The 25,188-nt window shown below is 46.0% G+C and overlaps 1 protein-coding gene across 3 annotated transcripts; it reads right to left on the bottom strand.

Moving 5' to 3' along the window:
* Window positions 1–8,691: 8,691 nt before the first annotated feature.
* GET1 (guided entry of tail-anchored proteins factor 1) lies at window positions 8,692–23,686 on the bottom strand. 3 transcript variants are annotated; one of them, XM_010801620.4, is made up of 5 exons: window positions 23,532–23,686; window positions 15,506–15,671; window positions 14,429–14,524; window positions 11,305–11,419; window positions 8,692–9,588 (listed from the first exon to the last, which is right to left on the bottom strand). In XM_010801620.4, exons 1-5 carry the CDS (start codon window positions 23,631–23,633, stop codon window positions 9,552–9,554), a joined length of 516 nt encoding a protein of 171 aa, XP_010799922.2. In that variant the 5' UTR covers window positions 23,634–23,686; the 3' UTR covers window positions 8,692–9,551. The 3 variants fall into 3 exon arrangements, with proteins under 3 accessions (XP_010799922.2, NP_001029531.1, XP_059732531.1); NM_001034359.2 differs by having other exon boundaries at window positions 14,429–14,496; window positions 23,532–23,636; XM_059876548.1 differs by lacking the exon at window positions 11,305–11,419.
* Between the last annotated feature and the right edge of the window lie 1,502 nt (window positions 23,687–25,188).

The following is a 25,188-nucleotide window of genomic DNA, read 5'->3' as shown; positions in this document are numbered from 1 at the left end:
TTTCTGAGATTGTGGCCAATTTTTAAATTTATTCTTGGCTTTTTTTTTTTTTTTTACTGTGATTTTCTATAATGAACACAATTTTGTAAACAGGAGGAAAAAAGGTTTCAAAATAAAAACAAGAGAGCCATTTCATGTAGGCTGGTATACAAGGTCCTCTGGGTCTCCTGCTGTAAAAAGGCTAAAAATGCCATAGTAACTATATAAACACATTTCTTGATCAGTTGTTGAGTGGGTAAACACTCAGGAAAGTGGGCACCAGGGAGGCAGGAAGGAGGGCTCTGAAGTCAGCTTCCGCCTAACAGGTTGTCGACTGAAAAAAAGTTATGCTTTATTCCACAGACAAAACTGAGGACCTAAGCCTGGGACTCATCATCTCAGGTCACTCTGAGGGATTGCTCTGAAGAGGTGAGCAAGGTGGGAAGCCAGGGTATATAGTTTTCACAACAAAGACCAGGTAGTCAGAACATCAAAAGATGACTGTTAAAGAAAACCAGGCATCTAAAGTTAAGGAATTTAGTGCACCTACATATGAGAAGATGCAAGAGTCTGGGCTCACTGAAATCATTCCTTTGATGCACACTTGTTCTGAGGCCAGGATCCTGTTTTTTCACATGCTGAGTCTCCTCAGGGCGCACTGCCAGGGCAGCTGCAGCAGTTGACCGCTAGATGGCGGGCATCCTGTTCCACTGGCGCTCACCTTGGGGAGGCTGCAACACCGCGGCTGCAGCATCCTCTGTTAATTGACATGGTGGGGACATTTCTAGTTCCCCGAGCATTTGATAAGTATCCAAAAAGCCTCCAGGATAAAACCCAGAGGACAAAACCAGCCCAAGTAGGAGCCTCAGAGGAGTTCCCTCCCACATAAGGGGACATCCAGCCTCCATGAGCTCCCAAACTGTCTTAAACTCTGAAACTCTGTAACCATAATCAGCATTCATCCTCAGGAAAGCCTGAATTGGGTTGTTGTTGTTCAGTCACCAAGTTGTGTCCTAATCTTTGCAACCCCATGGACTGAAGCATGCAGGCTTCTCTGTCCCTCACCATCTCCCAGAGTTTGCCCAAGTTCACGTCCAATGAATCGGTGATGCCATCCAACCATCTCATTGCCTGTTGCCCTCTTCTCCTTCTGCTTTCAATCTTTCCCAGGATCAGGGTCTTTTCTGGTGAGTCAGCTTTTCCCACCAGGTGGCCAAAGCACCTTGGTGCTTCAGCTTCAGCATCAGACCTTCCTAAGAGTATTCAGGGTTGATTTCCTTTAAGATTGACTGGTTTGATCTCCTTGCAGTCCAAGGGACGCTCAGGAGTCTTCTCCAGCACCACAGTTCAAAAGCATCAATTCTTCAGCACTCTGCCTTCTTTATTGTTCAACTCTCACATCCATACATGGCTAATAGACCATAGCCTTAACCATATGGTTACCCAGTATTTATAATCTAAAGTTTAAAGTGATCGAGGCAAGTGGTATCCCCAGGGCAGTAGATAGGCAAACCCTCTCTGGAAGAAGCTAGCTTTGATCCAGGCCTCAAGAAATTCCCAAGAGAGGTAAGAGAAAGACACAAGAAAACAAAGTGCTAAGAGAACCAACAGGAACAATAGATAATGGGGTCAGCTCTGCAAGTTATTAACATGTTAGTGTTAATACCACTGTGGACAAAAAATCTCATCTGCCATTTCAGTAAACAAAGGATGCTGGGGCCAGAAAACCATCAGCCACTGCAGCTGCCCCTGATGGCCGAGGGAAATTCAGGATGGAGAAAAACAGGATACAGGCCCTGGAGAGTAAACATGTATATCAAAGGAATTGTTTCAGTAAGCCCAGACATCTCAGGGCATGGCTGCATTCCAATAAAGTAAACACACTCAGCCTATAGGCCAAGTCCAGCTGCTGCCTGATTTTGCAAATAGTGTTTTGTGAACCTTGTCCTAACAGATAAACTTCAGGCAGGAGAAAAGTGACTTGAGATGTTTAAAAGGTCTCATGCAAGAGAGTAGTAAATGTGTAATTTTAAGTGACTTACTGCTTTTAAAAATTTTGTATTTATTTTCAGCTGTGCTGGGTCTTCACTGCTGAGCAGGCCTTTCTCTAGTTGGGTCAAGAGGGGACTACTCTCCAGCTGTGGCTCATGGGTTTCTCACTTCAGTGGCTTCTTTTGCTGCTGAGCACAGGTTCCAGGGCACATGGGCCCAGTGGTTGCAGTTCCTGGGCTCCAGAGCACAGGCTCAGTGGTTATGGCACAGGTTTAGTTGCTCCGCAGCATGTGGGTTCTTCCCAGAACCATGTCTCTTGCATTTGTAGATGGATTCTTTACTACCAAGCCTCCAGGGAAGCCCCGACATTACTGTTTTTTATTTAACTTTTTATTTTGTATTGGGATATAGCCAGTTAACCATGTTGTGACAGTTTCAGGTGGGCAACAAAGGGACTCAGCCATACATGTATCCATTCTCCCCCAAACTCCCCTCCCATCCAGGTTGCCACATAACATTGAGCAGAGTTCCCTGTGCTATACAGTAGGATGAACAAGTTAAGGAATTTAGTTTTATATAATTGGTCCCTCATGGTCTTGCAAAAAGGTAAGATACAGCTGAAGTATCCTGTATCATATAAGTTTATGACAAGCATAGCATTCACACTGGGAGGAAAGGACTGGAGTTAAAGTGTTGTGAGTCTTATACTGCTGATAAGAGTAAAATACTAACTTTTAAGCTCTGATATAAAAATCTAGGGTAAGCACTAAAGCAAAAATCTAGTGTAAGCACTAAAGCAAAAATCAACTTCAAAACATATGGGAGAGACAGATGTGAAAAACAAAGGTAATCGTGAGATAAAACAGAGAACATGTCATGGTCTCTGCCCCTGGTTCTGGGCACAAGGCTCCTGAAACACTGGCGATTCCAGTAATGAGATCACCAAGGGCATCTTTTGTTCTGGTATTTGGTCCTTGCCTCCAGCTCCTGGCACTGAGCTCCAGAAGCCCTTGCCATTTCCTGGGTGATGGGAGGGTCTTTTTTCTATGAATTGACTCCGGGTGGCTCCTGAATGGCTCCTGGGTGGGGGCTGGTCACCACGAAGACCAAGCCATGGTTGGAAGTTTGGATCTGTCAGCCGTGCATTCCACTGTCTTGAGTGGGGAGGGGCTGAAATGGAGTTAATGACAATCATGCCTACATGCCTACATGATGAAGCCTCCATAAAATCCCAACAGTACAGGGGTGGGGAGCTTCTGGGTTGGTGACCCCATGAAGATTTGGGGAGACTGGCATGCCCACAGAAGGCACAAAGCCCCTGCACTACGAATTCCTTCCTCTTGATGTTCATTGGGGTTCTTTATCCCATCCTTTATAATAAAACTAGTAATAAAACTAGTAAATGTACATCATTTTGCAGACAAAGGTCTGTATAGTCAAAGCTATAGATTTTCCAGTAGTCATGTATGGATGTAAGAGCTGGACCGTAAAGAAGGCAGAGTGCTGAAAAGTTGATGCCTTCAAACTGTGGTGCTGGAGAAGACTCTTGAGAGTCCCCTGGACTGCAAGGAGATCCAACCAGTCAATCCTAAAGGAAATCAACCCTGAATACTCATTGGAAGGAGTGATGCTGAAGCTGAAGCTGAAGCTCCAACACTTTGGCCACTTGATGCCAAGAGCTGACTCACTGGAAAGGTCCCTGCAAAGATAGAAGGTGGGAGGAGAAGGGGACGACAGAGGATGAGATGGTTGGATGGCATCACCGACTCAATGGACATGAGTTTGAGCATACTCTGGGAGACGGTGAAGGACAGGGAAGCCTGGTGTGCTGCAGTCCATGGGGTCACAAAGAGTCAGATATGACTTAGCAACTGAACAGCAAAACAGTTAAGTACGTGGTTTTCCTGAACTCTGTGAGCAGCTCTAGCAAATTAATCAAACTGCAATTGCTGAGGAGAGGGCTGTGGGAACCTCTGGTATTCAACTGGTCGGTCAGAAGCACTATGACAACCTAACTTGGGATTGGCATCTGAAGTGGGGGAAGGGGAGGGGGCAGTGTTATGGTACTGAGACCTTCACCTGTGGCATCTGAAACCATCTCCAGGTAAAGTTTGTCAGAACTGAGTTAACTTGTTGGACACCAAGCTGGTGTCCCAGAGAGTTGGTTGTTATGGGGTGTGAACTTAAAAAAATATTCACAGCCTTAAAGTTGAGAGTTATGTTTTATTCATTGAGAATTTTTAGGACTTTAAGCCCAGGAGGCAGCACCTCAAGTAACCCTGAGAGAACTGCTCCAAGGAGGTGAGGGGAGGAGCAATAAAACATGATCAATATGCAAAAATCTATTTCTATATACCTGAAACAAAAAATCTGAAATTTTAAAACAATTCCATTTATAGGCATTAAAAGAATAAAATACTAATGCATAAATTTAACAAAAGATATGCAATGTCTATCATTTGAAAACTACAGAACATTGTTGAGGGAAATTAAAGATCGAAGTAACTGGAAAGACACCCTTTCAGTGCACAAGGACTGAAAGATAATGTCAAGACGGCAACACAACCCCAGCTAGCATCACTGAAGAAGCTGAAAAGCTGATTCTAAAATTCAGATGGAATCACAAGGGACCTAGAACAGCCAATAAAAATCTTTCAAAAGAAAAATATTGGAGGCTTCACACTTCCTAATTTCAAAACTTAATACCAAGCAACAGTAATCAAAACACCATGGAATTGGTATGAGAATGATATGTAGATGGATGGAATAGAACTGAGTCCAAAAAACAAATCCATGTATTTATAGTCCACTGATTTAAGTCTCTTTAACAAATGGCGCTTGCACAACAGGCTGCATGCGTGCATTCTCAGTTGCTGAGTCGTGTCCAACTCTTTGTGGCCCCATGGACTGTAGACTATTGGCTCCTCTGTCCAGGGAATTTTCCAGGCAAATATACTGAAGTGGGTTTCCGTTTCCTCCTCCAGGGGATCTTCCTGGATCATACCCAGGTCTCCCACGTTGGCAGGTGGATTCTTTACCACTGAGCCATCAGGGAAGCCTGGACAACAGGATACCCACATGTAAAAGAATAAAACTGAATCCTTACCTCACTCTGTGTATAAAATTAACTCAAAATGAACCAAAGACCTAAATGTAAAAGCTAAAACTATAAAACTCTGAAAAGAAAACAGAGGCATAAACCTTGAACTTGGATCTGGCAATGGAGTCAGGAATGACACCAAAAGCACAAGCAACCTCTAAAGCATCAGCAGCATACACAGCGTTCATTCAACTTAAGGTTGGACTCAACAGCAAGAGCCGGTGCTCTCCATACTGAACGAGGAATGCGTACACTTTACGTTCCAAACACACAGGCAGCAAAGCCGACACACACAAACAATGGTGAACCTGGGACTTCCCTGGAGGGCCAGTGGCTAAGACTCCGCACTCCCACTGCAGGGAGCAGAGGTTTGACCCCTGGCCCAACAAGCTAAGACCCAACAAGCAGCATGGTGCGCACAACACCCCCCGCCCCCGAAAGGAAAAGAACAGTGAACGCAGACAGAAAACGAGCCGTGTGTCCCAGGATCCACATGGGGTGCAAACACACAGAGCTGTGGATCTGGTGAGACCACCAAAAGACTCCACCATGAACTTGTAAGAGAACAGCACCCAAGGAAGCTCCCCTAACTGCTAATTGGTAACAGCTCAACTGTGAATACTCCCTGAAAAGGTGTACATGGGCCTTAGGTGAAAACCATTATTTGGTGTTTTTTTTTTAAGTTAAATATTCCTGGGTTTTGACTTACAACATGCTGGGAGGGGTATAAAAAAGCCTAAGCAACAGCCTCTGGCCCTAAAGGCACTTACAGCATCAACAGAAGGAAAACCCTTTATCACAAAAGAAGTACCTAAACATTAGGAATCAGACTTCCCTAGTGGCTCAGATGGTAAAGAATCTGCCTGCAATGCAGGAGACTGGGATTCGATCCCTGGGTTAGGAAGATCCCCTGGAGAAGGAAATGGCAACTCACTCCAGTATTCTTGCCTGGAAAATCCCACGGACAGAGGAGCCTGGAAGGCTACAGTCCATGGGGTCGCAAAAGAGTCAGACAGGACTTATGGACTAAGCCACCACCAAACGTTAGGAATAAAAACACACAATAGCAGATATCACAAGTCAATACAAAATTTGTTGACAGATTAGTCATACTGACGCTACTTCAGATGTTCAGACGAGGAGGGGAAGAAAAAAGAAATCACTATCATCTAAAGTGGTCAGAAAAAGCTTCATAAATAATCTTAAAGGTCCAATAAAATATAAACAGGAGACATAAGAGACAGGGGGTTCGATCCTGGGGTTCAGAAGATCCCCTGGAGGAGAGCATGGCAACCCTCTCCAGTATTCTTGCCCGGAGAATCCCATGGACAGAGGAGCCTGGCGGGCCACAGTCCATAGGGTTGCAAAAGAGTCGGACATGACTGAAGTGACTCAGCATACAAAATATAGATTGGACAGAAGAGGCATCACACATACTTGCATGCGCACACACACACACACACACAAACACACACACACACTGCCCCCACAGACCTGTGTATAAGAAAAATCATGGGCGGCCAAACAGTCTGGCCATGTCAGGGAAGAGTAAACTAGCCGAGGTAGCATTCCACCCTCCTGTGCCAGTAACAGACTGTATTAACCACATACTAAAATGATTATAGGTTTGTATATAAAAAGATTCCTCTGCTTGATTTATCATAAATTTAGAGCAAACCAAACTGGTATGAAGAGAACTTTAGATTTTTTTTTTTTTTGGCTGCGGCCTGCAGCTTGTGGGATCTTTGTTCGCCCACCAGGGAACAAACCCTGGCCTGGCAGTGAAAGCACAGAATCCTAACCACCGGATCTCCAGGGAATTCCCACTTTAGACGTATTTTAAATCAAACAGATGTCTATTTTCATGTGAAGCTACAAACCATATCCAGTAATTTTTAATAGGACCACAAAACCTAAAGCTATCCATAAAATTTTAGAAAGAAAGGAAATGCTCAAACGATGACACCACAGTCCCAGTTCTGTGGAATCTCGGGAGACTTCGCTTCCTAGTTCCTTTCCTGCACTTTCCAGCTAGGATTTTTAAAAAATAAATAAAACTTTTTGTGGAGAGTTTTTTAGGTGTTACTTTTGAAAAGTTATCTTAAAAGCACATGTATCAATTTTCATAAAGGTGTGAAATACCACCAGAAGACACTGGTAGCAGTGACAACTCCGGAAACGAGGACGCGACAGCAGAAGCTTAGAAGATGTACTTTTATCACAGCTTTTTATATCTTTTGAATTCAGTCACACATTTACTATTAAAAAAAAAACTTTTCAAAAACCACAAGGATGTGAAACATGAGACATTTAAATGCCCCCTATTTAATCTTCACAAACTATTATTAATGTATGTGGAAAAAAGGGAACAGCTGTGAATTATAAACCTTTTCTTCTAGCCTCAATGAGATCTGTCAAAACGCGTGCAGAAAGACTATATCCTTAGTAGAGAAATGAGGATCTAGCCCAGGAGACTTTCATGGATTAGTGATCCCAGGATGGGCCTGGGGGTGGGTACCTGGCCACCCGACTGTGGACTGTGTCACCCGCCATTTATGCCTGCAGCTCATAAAATCACACTGGGCATGCGGCTTCCCAGGGGCCCGAGACCCCACAGCTTCCTTGTGCTGCTGTAATTGCCTCCACTGATGAGGACGAGGTCAGGGCTCATCCCCTGTGGCTGAAATAAACCGTGAGGTGACCAGATGGCAGACACTGGTGTTGGCCATAAGCATGGCTGTCTTGCCCGTTCTGCATCGTCTCCCAGAGCTGGGGCAGCCTGGGGCTGAGTGAGTCTGAGATGAACCCGAAACCCACTCTGGTGATACCTGACTGAAGCAACACAGTTCTTGGTCCCTTCATAGCATGATCAGCAGAAATAATAATGAGCTTACTTATCACAGCATCAGGGAGTACAAGGATACACACATGATTTTTTAAAATTCGTGCTACATGAAAGCAACCTAGAAGTCCATTGACAGAGGATGCGATAGAGAAGGTGTGGTACACACATATAATGAGTATTCAGCCATAAAAAGGGAAGAAACTGGGTCATCTGCAGTGATGCAGATGGACCTAGAGTCTGCCATACAGCATGAAGTCAGGAGGAGAAAAACAAATACCACATATTAACACATATATACAGAATCCAGAAAAACGGTACCGGTGAACCTCTCCACAGGGCAGAACAGAGACACATGTGCAGAGACTGGACCGGTGAACACAGCAGGGAAGGAGAGGGTGGGACAGACTGCAAGAGCAGCAGTGACGCGCACACCAGCACGTGTAAAACAGCCAGTGGGAAGCTGCTGTGAAGCGCAGGGAGCTCAGCTCGGTGCTCTGCGATGACGTAGATGGCGGCTGCGACAGACGGGTGAGAGGGAGGCTCAAGGAGGAGGGGATATATGTCTACATATAGCTGACTCATGCTGTTGTACAGCAGAAACTAACACAACATCGTAAAACAATTATACCTCAATTCAAATAAATACTTTAAAAACAAAACAAAAACTCACGCTAGTATTTGGCTTTACAGGGCTGAGTCCCACTTAGTCATCGGTGCAAGCTCCCACCACAGATCAGTCGTAGCAAAAAGTGGCCATAAGGAACGAAGTCACACAAGCGCTTGCAAAAATTTTAATTAGAAAAAAGTGATTTAAAAAATACGTAGCAGAATTGTACTTGATGGGGCAAACAAGCAGTCACTCAAAGTAATTTAATCAGGGGTCCTAGCTTGTTTTTTAACTTTCTTCCATTCTACAGAGCATAAAAATTATATGCTTTAAAAAATACCCTTCATTGGAAATACTTTATAAAACACACAGTTTAAGCATAAAACAATGCATTATGGGTTCATGAATACGTTTATAAAACAGAGCAATGAAACATTCGCTTCAAATACGTAGACAATATCTGAAGGTTTGCCCAACAAATGACTTGAAACAGGAAGAAAAGAGCACTGTCAATTAGTGTTACTCTCCCAGTACTACTGCATGAAATTAAAACACAGATTTTCAAATTCTAGTAGTGGTATTAAAATTAAGCTACTTGGTAATCGGGATTAAAAATAGCTCCAACTCTTTAAAGCACTTATGTTACTAGAAAAGTCTGACTTTCCAGTTGGCAAGATGACCTTTAAAACATGTCACGAGTGCCGATCACAAGTAACAACATGTAGCCCATAATGTCACACACTTCTCGTCCCAAATCTGGTGCCATGGTGGCCAGTGCACATGTGTGAGACTGACCTTCACGGCCCATGACAAGTATAGAAAATCGTGATTCTTCTAAGAATCTCAACATGAAGTCCAAGAACAAACATGTTCAACAACAACTAATCTGTGGCTTGTGTTTCTTTAAAAAAAAAAAAGGATAAGTCAGACTTGCAACCTCCTAAGTGAAAATTTGTTCTTGAAAGTGCTGTAGTCAAATTCATCTTCGTTTTCAGCTGAAAGGGTGAAGCACAATAGCCACGACTTTGTTACAGACTAAAATCCAACAGGTAATTCCAACACCACCTAAAAACAAAGAAATTCAACATGAGAACATGCAGGAATGCTGCCCACATTTCCTGCCCCTGCTGCCTTTGACTTCTGGCAAACGGAGCACGCCAGTCCTCTCTGAGTCATGCTGGGCTAGGTCTAAGTTTGTGTTCTGTGGGTTCAAACTGATCATGCTTTCTACCGATTCACGGACCTGCAGGAATTACTCAGAACAATAAACAATGATTTGAATTTCTCTTTCCTGCCTGAGCTGTGCATCATTATTTATGACTGACTGTATTATTTATTATTTACGTACTGACTGACATTATTATTAACTGACTGTAGGACCTCCCTCTCAGACCACTTGTCTTTCCCTCCTCACAAAAGCATTACAAACATGGAGCAATGTTTCCCCGGGCTTTCCCTGCCCCACTGATGCTGAGAGACAGGACGGCAGGCCACAAGATGCCTGGAAGGGTGGCCTCTTAGCTCCTCGGCTCAGAACCACTGAGAACCACCGGCCGTGCCCTCCTGGTTGAATCCAGAAAGGGGGAAGAGGAGGGGAAGGAAGGGGGTTGGCTAAGCTGATGTAGTAATTCACCTCCAGTGTGACCACAAATCACAGCCAGAGACTGGCCAAGCAGCACGTGTCCTACAGCATCCACTCCACAGCAACTACCCGGTTCTGAAACAAACGTCCTTTAGCAGGGAAAGTAATAAATGATAACACACCTAACTGAAGAACAGCTACTCCAAGTCCTTCATAAAGAAACCCCATAAGCTGCCCTCTCAGCATAGCCAGCAGCATTTCAGTCTGCTAATGTGAAGAAACTTAATGATATGGGAGAGTGAATGTCACTCAGTCGTGTCCAACCCTTTGTGACCCCATGGACTATACAGTCCACGGAATTCTCCAGGCCAGAATACTGGAGTGGATGGCCATTCCCTTCTCCAGAAGATCTTCCCAACCCAGGGATCAAACCCAGGTCTCCCGCATTGCAGGCAGATTCTTTACTGTCTGAGCCACTAGGGAAGCCCAATGTGGGAAAAGGCTTAAATAATAGGAAGGGTAAAAATTATATGTGCCAGATAACTTTTACTGTATAAAAATATATAGCAAAGAAGACTGGAAAAAATACACCACACTGTTAAGAGGGATATCCAAGTCTTTAAAAAACATTTTTCTGATATTTCTACTCATTCTACAAACACATGCACTAATTTTTCTTTTTTCTGGCCATGCCAGGCGGCATGTAGGATCTTAGTTTCCCAGCCAGGGATTGAACCTGAGCCCCATGCAGTGGAAGCACAAATTCCTAATCACTGGACTGCCAGAGAATTCCCAGGACATGGACTGATTTAACATCTGAACAAAATCCTTTCAAAAGTGAAAGAATGGCCAACAGCAGGAAATGCTGCTGAGGGACTAAGCATAGTATGAATTCAAAAGGAGCCACTGAATCTGGGAATTAGGAGTGGTGTTTCAAAAAACAGGTATCAGACCATGATGTTGGCCTTGGACTGCAGAGGCAGGCTTGGGCTGAATTATAGCTCTGCTAGTTCACAGTTTGGTCATGCGGGACTAGTTAAGTAAATCCTCCTGGTGTTGGCTTCCTCGCTGCAAGCCTCGTGGGAGGGGCGGACACAAGCACTATTCACCCCAGGCGGCAGGGGGAGGTCATCTGACTGCACACGCCCCACATCAGCCTTAGCCACACTCCCCTACCACGCTTGCCAGAACCCTCTCACCTGCGACTCTCGTAGGAAATGCTACCAGGCGGTCCAGGGGAGTTATCCACTTGCTTGGCACCACAGCCACAGGGACAGAGTAATACTTCCAGATGAGCGAGACCATCAGGGCGGCCTGTGGAGATACGGCTGGTGAACGGAGACACCCTGCCCGTCACACAACCCACCACCACGGAAAACAAGGAAACAGGAAGACAAACAGGAAACTCTCCCAATCAGTGACCTCACTCCCAGCCAATCCAGTCCTCACCATCCACACACACGATTAAATTAGCTGATACATTATCCAAGGTCTCCACAGTGTAAGTGTTCCCTTCCCATTAAGCAACTCCTCTGAGTAGCCAGCTTATGCTAAATACACCTCGTTTGTGACAAAAGTGATGTCTCACGGACCCTTGAGAAAACTAGCTGCTCCTCCCATCCTCAACCCAAGCGCAGCAGCAGCCCTCTGTGATGTTCAACGGCTCCTCTTTTCCCAGCAGCGTTCTGTCAGCTGTCTTCCGTCCTCTCCATGGTCTTGAAGATGCCACCCAGGTGACCAGACCTAAGAGCGTGGCTCTCGCAACTCCTGTCCCTGTGAAACCTCTCTTGTAGCAAAGTGACTGCCCCAGAATCAAAGTCCTCACACACCCAGACCACCGGTACTGTGGGGGCAGGGCTCCCAGCACTGACACTTGGAGATCACTGAAAGCAGCTTCTAGCCTCCGGTGCAACCCATCCACAACCTCAGGGTGGAAGGAGAGGAGCAGGGGCGAGAAATGAAACAAGGAAAAACCCACCGGATGAGAAAGTTGGGAAGCAGTGGTGCTGGACGTGGGTGAGAATAAGGCATCCCCTGACGGAGAGACAGCTACTCGTCATCTACACGGGGACAAGCGACCGCCACATCACTGACCACCTTAGAAAATATAATGTCTAAATAAGTATCAACTACAAACAAAAGGGTTTCCCTGGGTGGCTCAGATGGTAAAGAATCTGCCAGTCAAGGCAGGAGATGCAAGTCTGATCCCTCAGTCAGAAGATCCCCTGGAGAAGGAAATGGCTACCCACTCCAGTGTTCTTGCCTGCAAAATTCCACGGACAGAGGAGTCTGGTGGGCTCCAGTCAGGGGGTCTCAAAAGACTTGGCACTAAACACGACTTGGCGACTAAACAACAGAAGCAACAGACAATAAATGCTGGAGAGGACGTAGAGAAAAAGGAACTCTACTGCACTGTTGGTGCAAATGTAAACTGGTATAGCCACTATGGAGAACAGTATGGAGACTAGGAATAAAACCACCCTGTGACTCAGCAATCCCACTGCTGGGCATATACCTGGAGAAACCACAGTTCAAACACACACACACTCCAATGTTCACTGCAGTACTATTTACAATAGCCAGGACATGGAAGCAACTTAGATGTCGATCAACTGATGAATGGATGAAGAAGCTGTGGTACATACACACCATGAAATATTATTCAGCCATAAAAAGGAACGAAGTTGAGTCAGTTGTAGTGAGGTGGATGAACCCAGAACCTGTTATACAAAGTAAGTCAGAAAGAGAAAAATAAATATCAAATATTAACGCATGTATGTAGAATCTAGAAAAACAGTACTGATGAACCTATCACAGAGAAGAAAAAAAAGATTCAGAGAAAGGACTGGTGGACACAGCAGGGGAAGAAGAGGGTGGAAAAGAGAGAGCAGCACTGACACGCATAGACCATCATGTGTAAAACAGATAGCCAGTGAGAAGCTGCTGCACAGCACAGGGAGCCCAGCGAGGCACTGTGATGACTTAAAGGGCGGAATGGAGGCAGAAGGCAGGCTCCAAAGGAAGAAGATATGTGTATATAATTATGACTGATTTGCAGATGTATGGCAGAGACCACCACAACATTGTAAAGTAATTATCCGCCAACAAAAAAATAAATAAAAGCAAATAGGAAGATGAAAAAATAATAATATGCTCTCTGACTTGACCCCCCGGCTCCCAAAACTGCAACATGGAAGAACTCCAGAGAAGCTCAGGTGCTAAAAAAATTCCAACGTTTAACAATTCTTAAAGAGAAAAGCTCGGTCACGTCTGACTACAAATACCATGACCTGTAGCCCTCCAGGCTCCCCTGTCCATGGAATTCTCCAGACAAGAATACTGGAGGGGGTAGCCAGGAGAAATATCAACAACCTCAGATATGCAGATGACACCACTCTAATGGCAGAAAGCAAAGAGGAACTAAAGAGCTTCTTGATGAGGATAAAAGAGGAGAGTGAAAAAGCTAGCTTGAAACTCAACATTCAAAAAACTAAGATCATGGCATCTTGTCTCATCACTTCATGGCAAATACATGCAGAAAAAGTGGAAAGAGTGACAGATTTTATTTTCTTGGGCTCTAAAATCACTGTGGACGGTGACTGCAGCCATGAAATTAAAAGATGCTTGCTAAAAAAAAAAGAAAAGCTAAGACAAACCTAGACAACATACTAAAAAGCAGAGGCATCACTTTGCTGACAAAGGTCTGTATAATGAAAGCTATGGTTTCCCAGCAGTCAGGTACAGATGTGAAAGCTGGACCATAAAGAAGGTGGAGGGCTGAAGAACTGATGTTTTGTAATTGTAGTGCTGGAGAAGACTCTTGAGAGTCCTTGGATAGCAAGATCAAACCACCAGTCAGCGTTAAAGGAAAACAACCCTGAATATTCACCAGAAGGACTGAGGCTAAAGCTGAAACTCCAATACCTGGGTCACCTGATGTGAAGACCTGACTCATTGGAAAAGACCCTGGTGCTGGAAAAGACTGAAGGCAGGAGGAGAACGGAAGAGGATAAGACGGGTGGATGGCATCACTGACTCAATGGACATGAGTCTGAGCAAACTCTGGAACATAGTAAAGGACAGGGAAGCCTGGCATGCTGCAGTCATGGGGTTGCAAAGAGTCAGACACAACTTAGTGACTGAACAACAACAAAGAGGAAAGCTAAAAGAGGCTAAGAGGAAGAAAGGCCGGTGTTCAGAGTCACACACCAGCAGGAGCAGCCGGCAGCTGGAGCGGGAAAGCCTGAATTCCCAGGCCTGGATTCTGGGTCACTCGGTTTTGGAGGACTTCAATGGCCTCAGGTGACACAACGGGACACTTACTTGCAATATGTAGAAGGCAACACTTATAACCCATTTTATCTTGGCCAATTGAGCTGTCCGTGCTTTCACTGAAAGGAAAAACAAATGCTATCAGTCCTTAAAAAAAAAAAAAAATGAAGAAAATATTCAAGAACACAGAAATGTTTTTTCCTCTCATTAAATATTTTCTAACTATGTATACAACATTTGCTCACCATGCTTAGAAAATATAAAATGGAATTTCTTAAAAATCACTCACTATGCCATTATTTAAAATACAATCACAGATTATGAGACCTGAAGCTTTAATTTTAAAAACTCTTAAAACTATTCATCTAAATCAGAGATTCATTTTACAACGCACTTAACCAACAGAACTACACTTTCTTTCCAGACTTCCCAGCCCACAAAGAACACTAATCCACAGTCTAGTTTGTCTCAGGCCTGGGGAAGCTCCCTCGGTGTGTTTTATGAGCCACGCACACTCTTGGCACACAGGCTGACCTCCTCTCCATCCCATGAGAGAGTTAGGAACAGTGGCTGAGTAAGACCTGATCCCCACCCTGAAGTCAACACTCAGATAAGGAGACTCCCGGGCAATTTTTAGAGAGTGTTCACAAAAGCCCTTGAAAATTCACTGTAAGATTTTCCTGGGCTTCTCTCAGAAAAGTGTTGAATTTGAGAATATCAGCCTACAGAGAATGAAGAAAATCTAAGAGGATGTTAAAGCTTTCTGTGTGGGTTTTTTTGTTTTGTTTTTTCAGTTAAAAAAAATTTTTTTTGGCCACACCTCAAGGCTTGCGTGATCTTAGTTTCTGGACCAGGGATGGAACCTGGGCCCCCAGCAGTGAAAGTGCAGAGTCCTAACCACTGGACCACCAGGGAATTCCCAGGTGTCTGTGTTTAGAAAGCAAAGGTTCACCAGCACACTAAGGAGAAAGTAAGAATTATTGTCAGGTCTCTTCCAGACAACTTAAAACTCTCCATCAACATCAGAACATTGAAGCTCAAAGGGTGTATGCTATGCCAGCTTCATATAAAGGCTTCTCTGTGAATTAGCTCTTACAAAGCTTTCCAGGCTACAGCTGAGCACAGTACCATGAGTTTTGAGTTTATCCGTCATCTTGTTGATCTTCCTCTCCAGCCTGGCATATCTGGCGAACTCATCCATCATGTTGACAGTGGAGAGCTCCTGCTTCATGCCCTGGATCTCGGCTCGCATCTGGGACTCCTGCTCTGCGTCCTTCTGCAGCACCCGGGACATCTGGGGGAAGAAACAGCGGGGTCAGGGCCTTGTCCCCCACCTCCTCCATCCTATCAGCTTGCTGCCTCCTGCCCCTGGGTGAGCTGCCCTTTACCTCCACAGCCTGGCTTCGCTGCACGTGCTGGGCATGCTGCCCACAATCACCGCACAGATAAAGACTCCTTGCAGGCAAGTCCCCTGTCAACTATGCCTTTCCTTCAGCTGCTATAGCACAAATGTACGTAGCCTTCATTTTTACTGTAAAACTGTGATTATAGAGTGAACACTGATTCCACCCCCAGAGCTGCACTCAGGTGGCAAGGATCCCACATCCTCTTCCCGCCCTTAAGAATTCAATTCTGTCCTCAATTAGGGCAGAGCAGGAGTGGGTGCTGGGTGTCAGGGATGAAGTGGTGGCTGGTGAAGACAGCGCTCCTACAGAGGAGCTGCCTGGCATGAGAGTCAGAGCCCCAGCAGGTGAGGGGGGCATACATAAGCATACACGACAGGAAGAAGGAACCCAGCCTATCATGGTGTCAGAGCCCCAGAGAGAGATGGGGCGGTGCTGGAGACGGAGGACCATTTACAAAGCACTGAGCTAGTCAAGTAAACCTACTAAGGATTATGGTAGCAGCGTTCTCATCGTTAGAAAAGGGAGTGAGAAATAAAAATCCGTGGAGAACTAGAATGAGTCCTGCAGGGGTAGATTAAAATTGGAGACACATGACTTTCCAGACACACAGAGGAAACAACAGACATAAATGTTTGCAAAGGATATGCCTGCACAGCCAGGGCCCCCATGGGAAGCAGCTGGCCCAGGCGCCCTCCCCAAGGTGTTCCTAGTGCCCAGATAGTGGAGGGGACCCACTCTCGCCACCCCTGACGCCCTTCCCAGGCACCACCCCACAACACACACACACACACCTGCCAGGAACGCCAGTGGCCCAGACTCCAGATGGCAGTGGCTGCCAGGTGGTGCCAAACCGAGGAGGATGAGTGAGGGTCCCGGGAGAGTAAGGGGAGAGAGAGGTGACCACTCTCACAGGGGCACACAGAGGTCCACGGGCAACCTTGTAGGGCACTAAGAATCCCTAGGGATTGGCCCGGAGTGATGCGTGTACATCCCCAAATCCATGCCCACAGCACCTGATGAGATGTAATGAAACACAGCATCCTTCATGTGACAAACCCGCCAACATCGGACAGAGACGTCCGCAGATTGCCATCCTGCAACACCACTGCCCTGCGAGCCTCGGGAACGTCAGCCACACAAGTCAGGGAAGGACCAAGACTCCTTCCAGACTAGAGAGGCCTGACAAGTATGCGCTACAGACGACACTGACTAAGGTCCTTCTGCTCGGAAGGACCTCGTCAGGACAGAGAACCCTGAATGGGACAGGAGGATCATACCTAACGTTTGGACTGTGGACGAGGCCGCTGTTTATACGCTGAAGCCTCATGGAAAGAGAAAGAGGGTGTTCAGGGTCACAACTTACTTTCAAATGGCTCAGGAAACAAAACCAGTTCTTTCTACTGAACTTTTCTGCACATCTGTGTTTGTTTCAAATTTTAAAACATATAAACATATTTCAGTGTACTGGTACATAGCAGGTGCACAATAACTGAGTCTGTTCCTCTAGCCCCGATGCCCGCTGCCCGGCACACAGTGTGGTGACTCTTCAGTTCCAGGTGCGCAGACGCGCCCCTCCCCTCAACGCCCCACCAGGGCCGCTTTCCAGCACCCGAGCAATGAGGCCCTTCGGTCGCCAGAGGGCGCCTGCGCCGCAGCACACCGTGTTTACCACTGCGAAGCCTCCTGCAGGCCTTGAGCCTGCAGCCAGAGCTCCGCTCTGCTCGTCTTGTCCACTCTGCCCTGGACTGACCACTGCCCTACACTCTAACTAAAGGACATACACTCCGGCCAGATCCACCCTAGAGAAGAACACAGGAATGTGCCCAACTAGCTCTAAAAACCACAGAATCATCTTAAGAGGAAGGAGTTCATAGATGCTGCTTAAACTTTGTAAACCAAGAAACTGCTGGGTGGGGAAAAGGACTTTCAGAGGTCACAGAGATATTCTTTATCTTGATTGTTGTGGCGGTTACCCTACTGATTCACCACTTTAGGACAAACAAGGGGGAAAAGAGGAAGCAGTGACAGATTTCATTTTCTTGGGCTCCAAAATCACTGCAGATGGTGACTGCAGCCATGAAATTAAGACGCTTGCCCCTTGGAAGGAAAGCTATGACAAACCCAGACAAGCACATTAAAAAGTAGAGACATCAGTTTGCCAACAAAGGTCCTTATAGTCAAGCTATGGCTTTTCCAGTAGTCATGTATGGATGTGAGAGCTGGACCATAAAGAAGGCCAAACGCCAAAGAATTGATGCTTTTGAACTGTGGTGTTGGAGAAGACTCTTGAGAGTCCCTTGGACTGCAATCCTAAAGGAAATCAACTTTGAATTTTCATTGGAAGGACTGATGCTGACGCTGAAGCTCCAATACTTTGGGCACCTGATGCGAAGAGCCAACTCACTGGAAAAGACTGATGAGACTGAGGGCAGGGGAAGGAAGCAACACAGGATGAGATGGTTGGATGACATCATCGACTCAATGGACATGAGTTTGAGCCAACTCCAGGAGATGGTGAAGGACAGAGAAGCCTGGTGTGCTGCAGTTCATGGGGCTGAAAACAGTCAGACACAACTTAGCGACTGAACGACAACAACTGGCTTGAGATTAGACAGCCTATACAGCAGTAGGATGCAGCAAAAGGAATGACCCGGGTCCAAGGACAAACCCAGTATCTTTCACCTGAATGACAAAGAGCCATCTAATAAGGCACAAGCCTCATGCATGTGCAGGCTGCAGCAATAATTTCTTATGAGAATGTGGAAGCTACAGGGCTTAGGTTTCCTGTAAGCTTGGGGAAGGAGCTGGAGATGATGATAGGTCTTATTTATAGCTGTTATTTTTGTGTTTGTTTAGTCGCTAAGTTGTGTCCTACTCTTTTTCAACCTCATGGACTGTAGCCCGCCAGGCTTCTCTATCTATGGGATTTCCCAGGCAAGAACACTGGAGTGGGTTGCCATTTCCATCTCCAGGGGACCTTCCTGATTCAGGGATTAAACTCACATCTCCTGAAAGACAAACCCAATCAAAAACTGGGGGAAAGACCTAAACAGACATTTCTCCAAAGACGACATACAGATGGCTAACAAACACATGAAAAGATGCTCAACAACACTTATTATTAGAGAGATCCAAGTCAAAACTACAATGAGATATCACCTCACACGGGTCAGAATGGCCATCATCAAAAAGTCTACAAACAATAAAAGCTGGAGAGGGTGTGCAGAAAAGGGAGCACTCTTGCACTGTTGGTGGGAATGTAAATTAATACAGCCACTATGGAAGACTGTACGGAGATTCCTTTAAAAACTAGGAATAAAACCACCATATGACCCAGCAATCCCACTCCTAGGCATATACCCTGAGGAAACCAAAACTGAAGGAGATACATGTATCCCATTGTTCATTGCAGCACTATTTACAATAGCTAGAACATAGAAGCCACCTAGATGTCCATTGACAGATGAATGGATAAAGAAGTTGTGGTACATATACACCATGGACTATTACTCAGACATAAAAAGGAAAGCATTTGAGTCAGTTCTAACGAGGTGGATGAACCTAGAGCCTATTATACGGAGTGAAATAAATCAGAAAGAGAAGGAGAAACATTGTATACTAATGAATATATAGAATCTAGAAAAATGGTACTGAAGAATTTATTTGCAGGACAGCAATGAAGAAACAGATATAGAGAACAGACTTATGGACATGGGGAGAGGGGAGGAGAGGGTGAGATGTATGGAGAGAGTAACATGGAAACTTACATTATCATATGTACAATAGTCAATGGGAATTTGCTGTTTTATCTCAGAAAACTCAAACAGGGGCTTTGTATCAACTTAGAGGGGTGGGATGGGAAGGGAGATGGAAGGGAGGTTCAAAAGGGAGGGGATATATACATATACCTATGACTGATTCATGTTGAGGTTTGACGGAAAACAACAAAATTCTGTAAAGCAATTATCCTTCAATTAAAAAATAAATTAATTTTAAAAAATGACTCACATCTCCTGCATTGCAGGTGGATTCCTTACCACTGAGCCACCTGGGAAGCCCAGGAACAATTCACTAAGGAATACAAAACCAACAGCCTCTTTGAACAACTGAGATTAGTTCTGTATGTGGTTCTAAGATGAGGTTTGATCCCTGGGTGGGGAAGATCCCCTGGAGGAGGGCATGGCAATCCTCTCCAGTATTTTTGCCTGGAGAATCCCATGGACAGAGGAGCCTAGCAGGCTACAGTCCATAGGGTTGCACAGAGTCAAACACAACTGAAGTGACTAAGCAGCAGCAGCCAACATGAAGCGGAGAGAGATGGGGGTACGTCGGGAGAATCTAGATGATTCTATAGGTGTGCCAGGCAACACACAAAATGAGAGAAAAACCTGCAAGTCATATATTTAATAAGGAGTTAATATCCAGACTATATAAAAAACTTCTAGTGTGTTAGTCTCTCAGTTGTGTCCAACTCTTTGTGACCCCATGGACTGTAGCTCGCCAGGCTCCTCTGTCCATGTAATTCTCCAGGCAAGAATACCGGAGTGGGTAGCCATTTCTTTCTCCAGGGGCTCTTCCTGACCCAAGGATCAAACCCAAGACTCCTGCTTTGCAGGCAGATTCTTTACCGTCTGAGTGAAGAACTGAAGTGTTAGTCACTCAGTCATGCCTGACTCTTCGCAACCCCATGGACTGTAGGACCCCACCAGGCTCCTCTGTCCATGGGATTTTCCAGGCAAGAATACTGGACTGGGTAGCCATTTCCTTCTCCAGGGGATCTTCCTGACCCAGGGATTGAACCTGGGTCTCCTGCACCGCAGGCAGAGTCTTTACTAACTGAACTAGGAGGGAAGCCCTGTCTGACTCAACTATGAAAACACAGCCCCTTACTCTGGAGGTGCACCCGCAGAGGGCACCCTTCTCTCAGGGACAGCTCCTGAAGCCCCATGGAAAAATGGCCCACAGGGAATTCTGATGGTCCAGCAGTTAGACCATCTAACTCACTACCTCTAACTGAGAGGGCTGAGGGTCCAGGTTCAGTCCCTAGTCAGGGAACCAAAATCCCACAAGCCATGTGGCATGGCCAGAAAAAAGGCCACAGATCAGAATAGACATTTTCCATATACTGATAGCCAATAAACATATGAGATGGTATTCAACATCACTGATCATTAGGAAAATGAAGATAAGCCACTCAGCATCCATTAGGATGGCTATTATCCAAAAAGAAAAAAATAATAACCTAAAAATAACAAGTGATGGAGAATGTGGAGAAATTGAAATGATGAGAATTTAAATGATGTGGCTGCTGTGGAAAACAGTATGGCAGTTTCTCAAAAAAAAATAAAAATAGAATTACTGTATGATCCAGCAATTCTACTTCTGGATATTTACCCAAGAGAAGTGAAAGCAGATTCAAACAAACACTTATAATACCAACGTTCCAGCATTACTCACAATAGCCAAAAGGTGGAAATAACCCCAATGTCCATCAAAAGATGAGTAAAAATCAAAATGCAGTATATACGTAAGTGCATACTCGGTTGCTCTGTCGTGTCCAACTCTTTTCGACCCCATGGACTATAGCCTACCAGGCTTCTCTGTCCATGGAACTTTCCATGAAGGGATACTGAAGTGGGTTGCCATTTCCTACTCCAAATACAATGGAATATTATTTGGCCTTAAAAAAGAAGGAAATCCTAACACAGGCTACAATAGGGATGAACCCTAAAGACATTATGCTAAGTGAAGAAATAAGCCAGAGAGAAAAGGACATGAAATATAAGACAGAAAAATATGATTTCACTTATACGAGGTGCCTAGAAGAGTCAAATTCAGAGAGACAAGAGAGTAAACTGGTGGTTGCCAGGCGCTGGGGAAAGCAGCATGGGGCTAACTCCCCCTGTTCAGTGGGGAGAGAGTCTCTGTTTGGAAGCTGCAGATGTTCTGGAGATGGATGGTGGTGACAGCTGCACGATGTGAACAGACTCAATGCCACTGAACTATGTACCTAAAAATAGTTAATGTGGTCAATTTCATGCTGTGTATATTTTACCACAATTTTAAAAAAAATAAAAGAAAAGAAAAGTGGGCAAGGGCCTGCTCTTCAAGGGTATTTTATGCAATGCTAAGTACTTGGGACATCATCTTAAAGACAAGGCAGCATCAGGAAAAATTCTGAATGGGGGATGGGATTAAGACAGAATTCCCCATGCCTCAGGGCAAGGTGGTGGTAGTGGTAAAGAACCCACCTGCCAAAGCAGGCGACATAAGAGATGCGGGTTCGTTCCCTGGGTCAGGAAGATTCCCTGGAGGAGGAAATGGCTACCACCACTCCAGTATTCTTGCCTGGAGAATCCCATGGACAGAGGAGCTTGGTGGGCATAGTCCATGGGGTCACAAAAAGACTAGCACACACTTGGGTGGTAAGGTCCTAGAATAGAGTTTTACATAAAACAGGCACTCGGTGGATACCAGTTGTTGTTCAGTCGCTCAGTCGTGACCGATTCTTTCTGACCCCAAGGACTGCAGCATGCCAGGCTTCCCTGTCCTTCACTATCTCTTGGAGCTTGCCCAAACTCATGTCCATCGAATCGGTGATGCCATCCAACCATCTCATCCTCTGTCGCCCCCTTCTCCTCCAGCCCTCAATCTTTCCCAGCATCAGGGTCTCTTCCAGGGTAGAGTAAAAGAAAAAGAAGTAGAAATCTTGTCTATCTTTAAACACCCGACCATCACCGCCGCCGCAGATTTATATCTGGAGAGAATAGCAGAACTGAGTTCCCCGGATCCTGCTACAGTGTGGTGCTCCCCACCTTTGAAGTCTGGGTCTGAGTCAGACAGCTCCTCAGAACTACTGTGGGCATACAGAGGGCGCCCTTCCCCGGGGAACGGCTCCCTACGTCTCCCAAACACATCTCCCATCAAATGTGCCACCCAACCCCATCCATATTCACGCTCCAGAAGGGCAGACCTTGGAGGATCACAAACCAAAGATCAAATCTCCAGCCATCAGTCACCAGCTGGATGACTTAGTACAACTACTAGACTCTGGGCCAGACACCTCCTCCTGGAGGTGTAGGAAGATGGGATGACAGTGACAGCAGTCCTGGCGACTGAACACGAGGAACTGTACTCATGATGGGCAAAACGCCCCGCAAAGTGCTCCGAGGTGGCCGTGGCTCCTCTGGGTACAGGAAACAACACGAAGAGCACTGAGATTCTCTGTCTATGCTGTCTCCAACCCCCCCCCCCCCCCCCGCCCCACGAATGGGAGCCCCCGCACCCTGAGACCCATCCCTTGGGACCTGGCACAACAGACACTACACACAAGGCGGGATCCCCCGGAGCCCCGGCTGCCGAGCCCTGGCCCTCAGCACCCGAAGGCTGCTCTCCGCCCCCAGGGGCCAGAGGATAACAGAAATGAGGGGGGAGGCCGGCAGAAAGGCACTGGGCACTCCAGGCTTAAGACTGCTGCCACGTGAAAATGTGGCCAAGTGTGGGCAGGTTATTATGTTTTGTTTTTTCTCACCGAGAATCCAGAAATCCAGATTTAGGGGTAAAGCTTTGTACCCAAACGCTAGCACACTCAAAAACATCTTAGAACACAGAACAGCCCAACCGAGACGCCTCAGCAGGCCGAATCCGGCCCTCAGGCGGCCAGCTGGAGACCCCTATGTCTACCGCAGGTTGGCCGAGGACCAAAGCTGCGACCCCATCGGTCCCTGGAGGGCCAGGTAGCCACTTACGAAAAAGGAGAAGGACGGGAGGAGGATCCTGAGCACATTGCACCCAAACACGAAGCTGAGCACCAGCAGCCACGCCCAGCGGTCGGCCTCGGCAGCGCTCATCTCGGAAGCTAGCGGCGTCGCCGGGTCAGCTAAAGCAGCTCCATGGGGACCACGCCGACGGCCGCGCGTGCGCATTGAGAACTGCGACCCGCAGAGGGGCGCCGCCGCGCCTGCGCACTGAGCCGCGCTTCGGGAGGCGGGGCCATCTTTTCTTCTAATTTCTTGACATTCCTGGCTTCCGTAGCCCTCTTCCTCCGGTTCCTTCATCTCTGCGGAACCTATTTTCCAAATTCGGCCTCCACCGTGACTTTAGTTTTGTTTTATCAGCAAACTACCTGTGTTATTATGTAATTAATACTTTCTTTAAATTGACTCAGCTTTATTCCTAAGCAACTGTATTTTTAAAGACACAGTCCCGTAAATAGTGAGCGTCATTACAGTAGCAAGGAAACGTAAAAACGTTTTGCAAGTAGAGTTCAGTAAGTAGTCTTTACATTTCAAAACTAAGTGAAGTGAAGTCGCTCAGTCATGTCCGACTCTTTGCGACCCCATGGACTGTAGCCTACTACGCTCCTCCGTCCATGGGATTTTCCAGGCAAGAGTACTGAAGTGAGTTGCCATTTCCTTCTCCAGAGGATCTTCCTGATCCAGAGATCGAACCCAGGTCTTCCACACTGTAGGCAGACGCTTTACCGAATAAGCCACCAGGGAAGTCCATAAATCTAAGTAATTTACAAAACTGCATACCTGAAAAATAAGTAGTATCGTAAAAGGCCATGGTTACATTCAACCTATAAAAAAGGGCGTCCCAGGTGGCGCTGGTGGTGAAGAACCCGCCTGACAATGCAGGAGACAAGAGACGCAGGGTTCCATCCTCGCATGGCAACCCACTCCAGTATTCTTGCCTGGAGAATCCCGTGGACAGAGGAGCCTGGCAGGCTACAATCCATGGGGTCGCAGAGAGTCAGACAGGACTGAAGCGACTGCGCACAAACCCACATGTAGGTGAAGATGACGCTTTTGCAGTAAAAGGATCCTAATCCCATTTATGTGTAGTAGATAAAGCAAAAGATGATTAGCTGTCTCTTCTGCCTGGCTGGAGTCTGAGAACTAATTTCCAATCCAAATGAATGGAGGAGCTGTGGTTCTACAAATTTCTGGTTAAAGAAGACATGTGAGATGTGACTGTTCAATAGAGACAGTGAATTATTTTCATGGAAAGGTGGCTAAGCTTACCAAAACACAGGCTTGGAGCCTGCTTCTTCTCCATAGCCTTACCCTGAAGCCAGACCAGCCAAGGCTGCACCCTGGCTACCTCTATCCACTAAAAGTTTAGAACTGGATGCAGCAACAGCCTTGTGAAAAGTGAAGGCAGGTCCTCCTGTGTCCATTTCCCCGAAACCAGTCTCCACTTTCAGGAGGAAGAGGACAGTATTGCCTGCTCCCCAGGATTTGGTTTAAAAAAAAAAAAACCTGGAGTGTGTCCAGTCTAGGATAGTACAACAGTGGTGAGAAAAGACCAGCAGTACCTGGTCTTCAAAGGCAACCCAATTCGAGTAACTCAGCTCTCTCCTATTGCTCTATTTGGGCAGCTCTCAAAAAGCAGAAATATTAC

This window comes from Bos taurus, chromosome 1, assembly GCF_002263795.3.
Source record: "Bos taurus isolate L1 Dominette 01449 registration number 42190680 breed Hereford chromosome 1, ARS-UCD2.0, whole genome shotgun sequence".
Taxonomy (NCBI): Eukaryota; Metazoa; Chordata; class Mammalia; order Artiodactyla; family Bovidae; genus Bos; species Bos taurus.
The sequence above is the reverse complement of the archived record's forward strand: the minus strand, read 5'-3'. Positions and strand labels throughout refer to the sequence as shown.

Coding starts and splice junctions, on each gene's coding strand:
- GET1 (NM_001034359.2), bottom strand. CDS start 23,633: ATGAGCGCTGCCGAGGCCGACCGCTGGGCGTGGCTGCTGGTGCTCAGC. Junction 14,497..15,505: donor GGATAAACTCAAAACTCATG/GTACTGTGCTCA, acceptor TTTTCCTTTCAG/TGAAAGCACGGACAGCTCAA. Junction 11,420..14,428: donor TTGCCTTCTACATATTGCAA/GTAAGTGTCCCG, acceptor GTATCTCCACAG/GCCGCCCTGATGGTCTCGCT.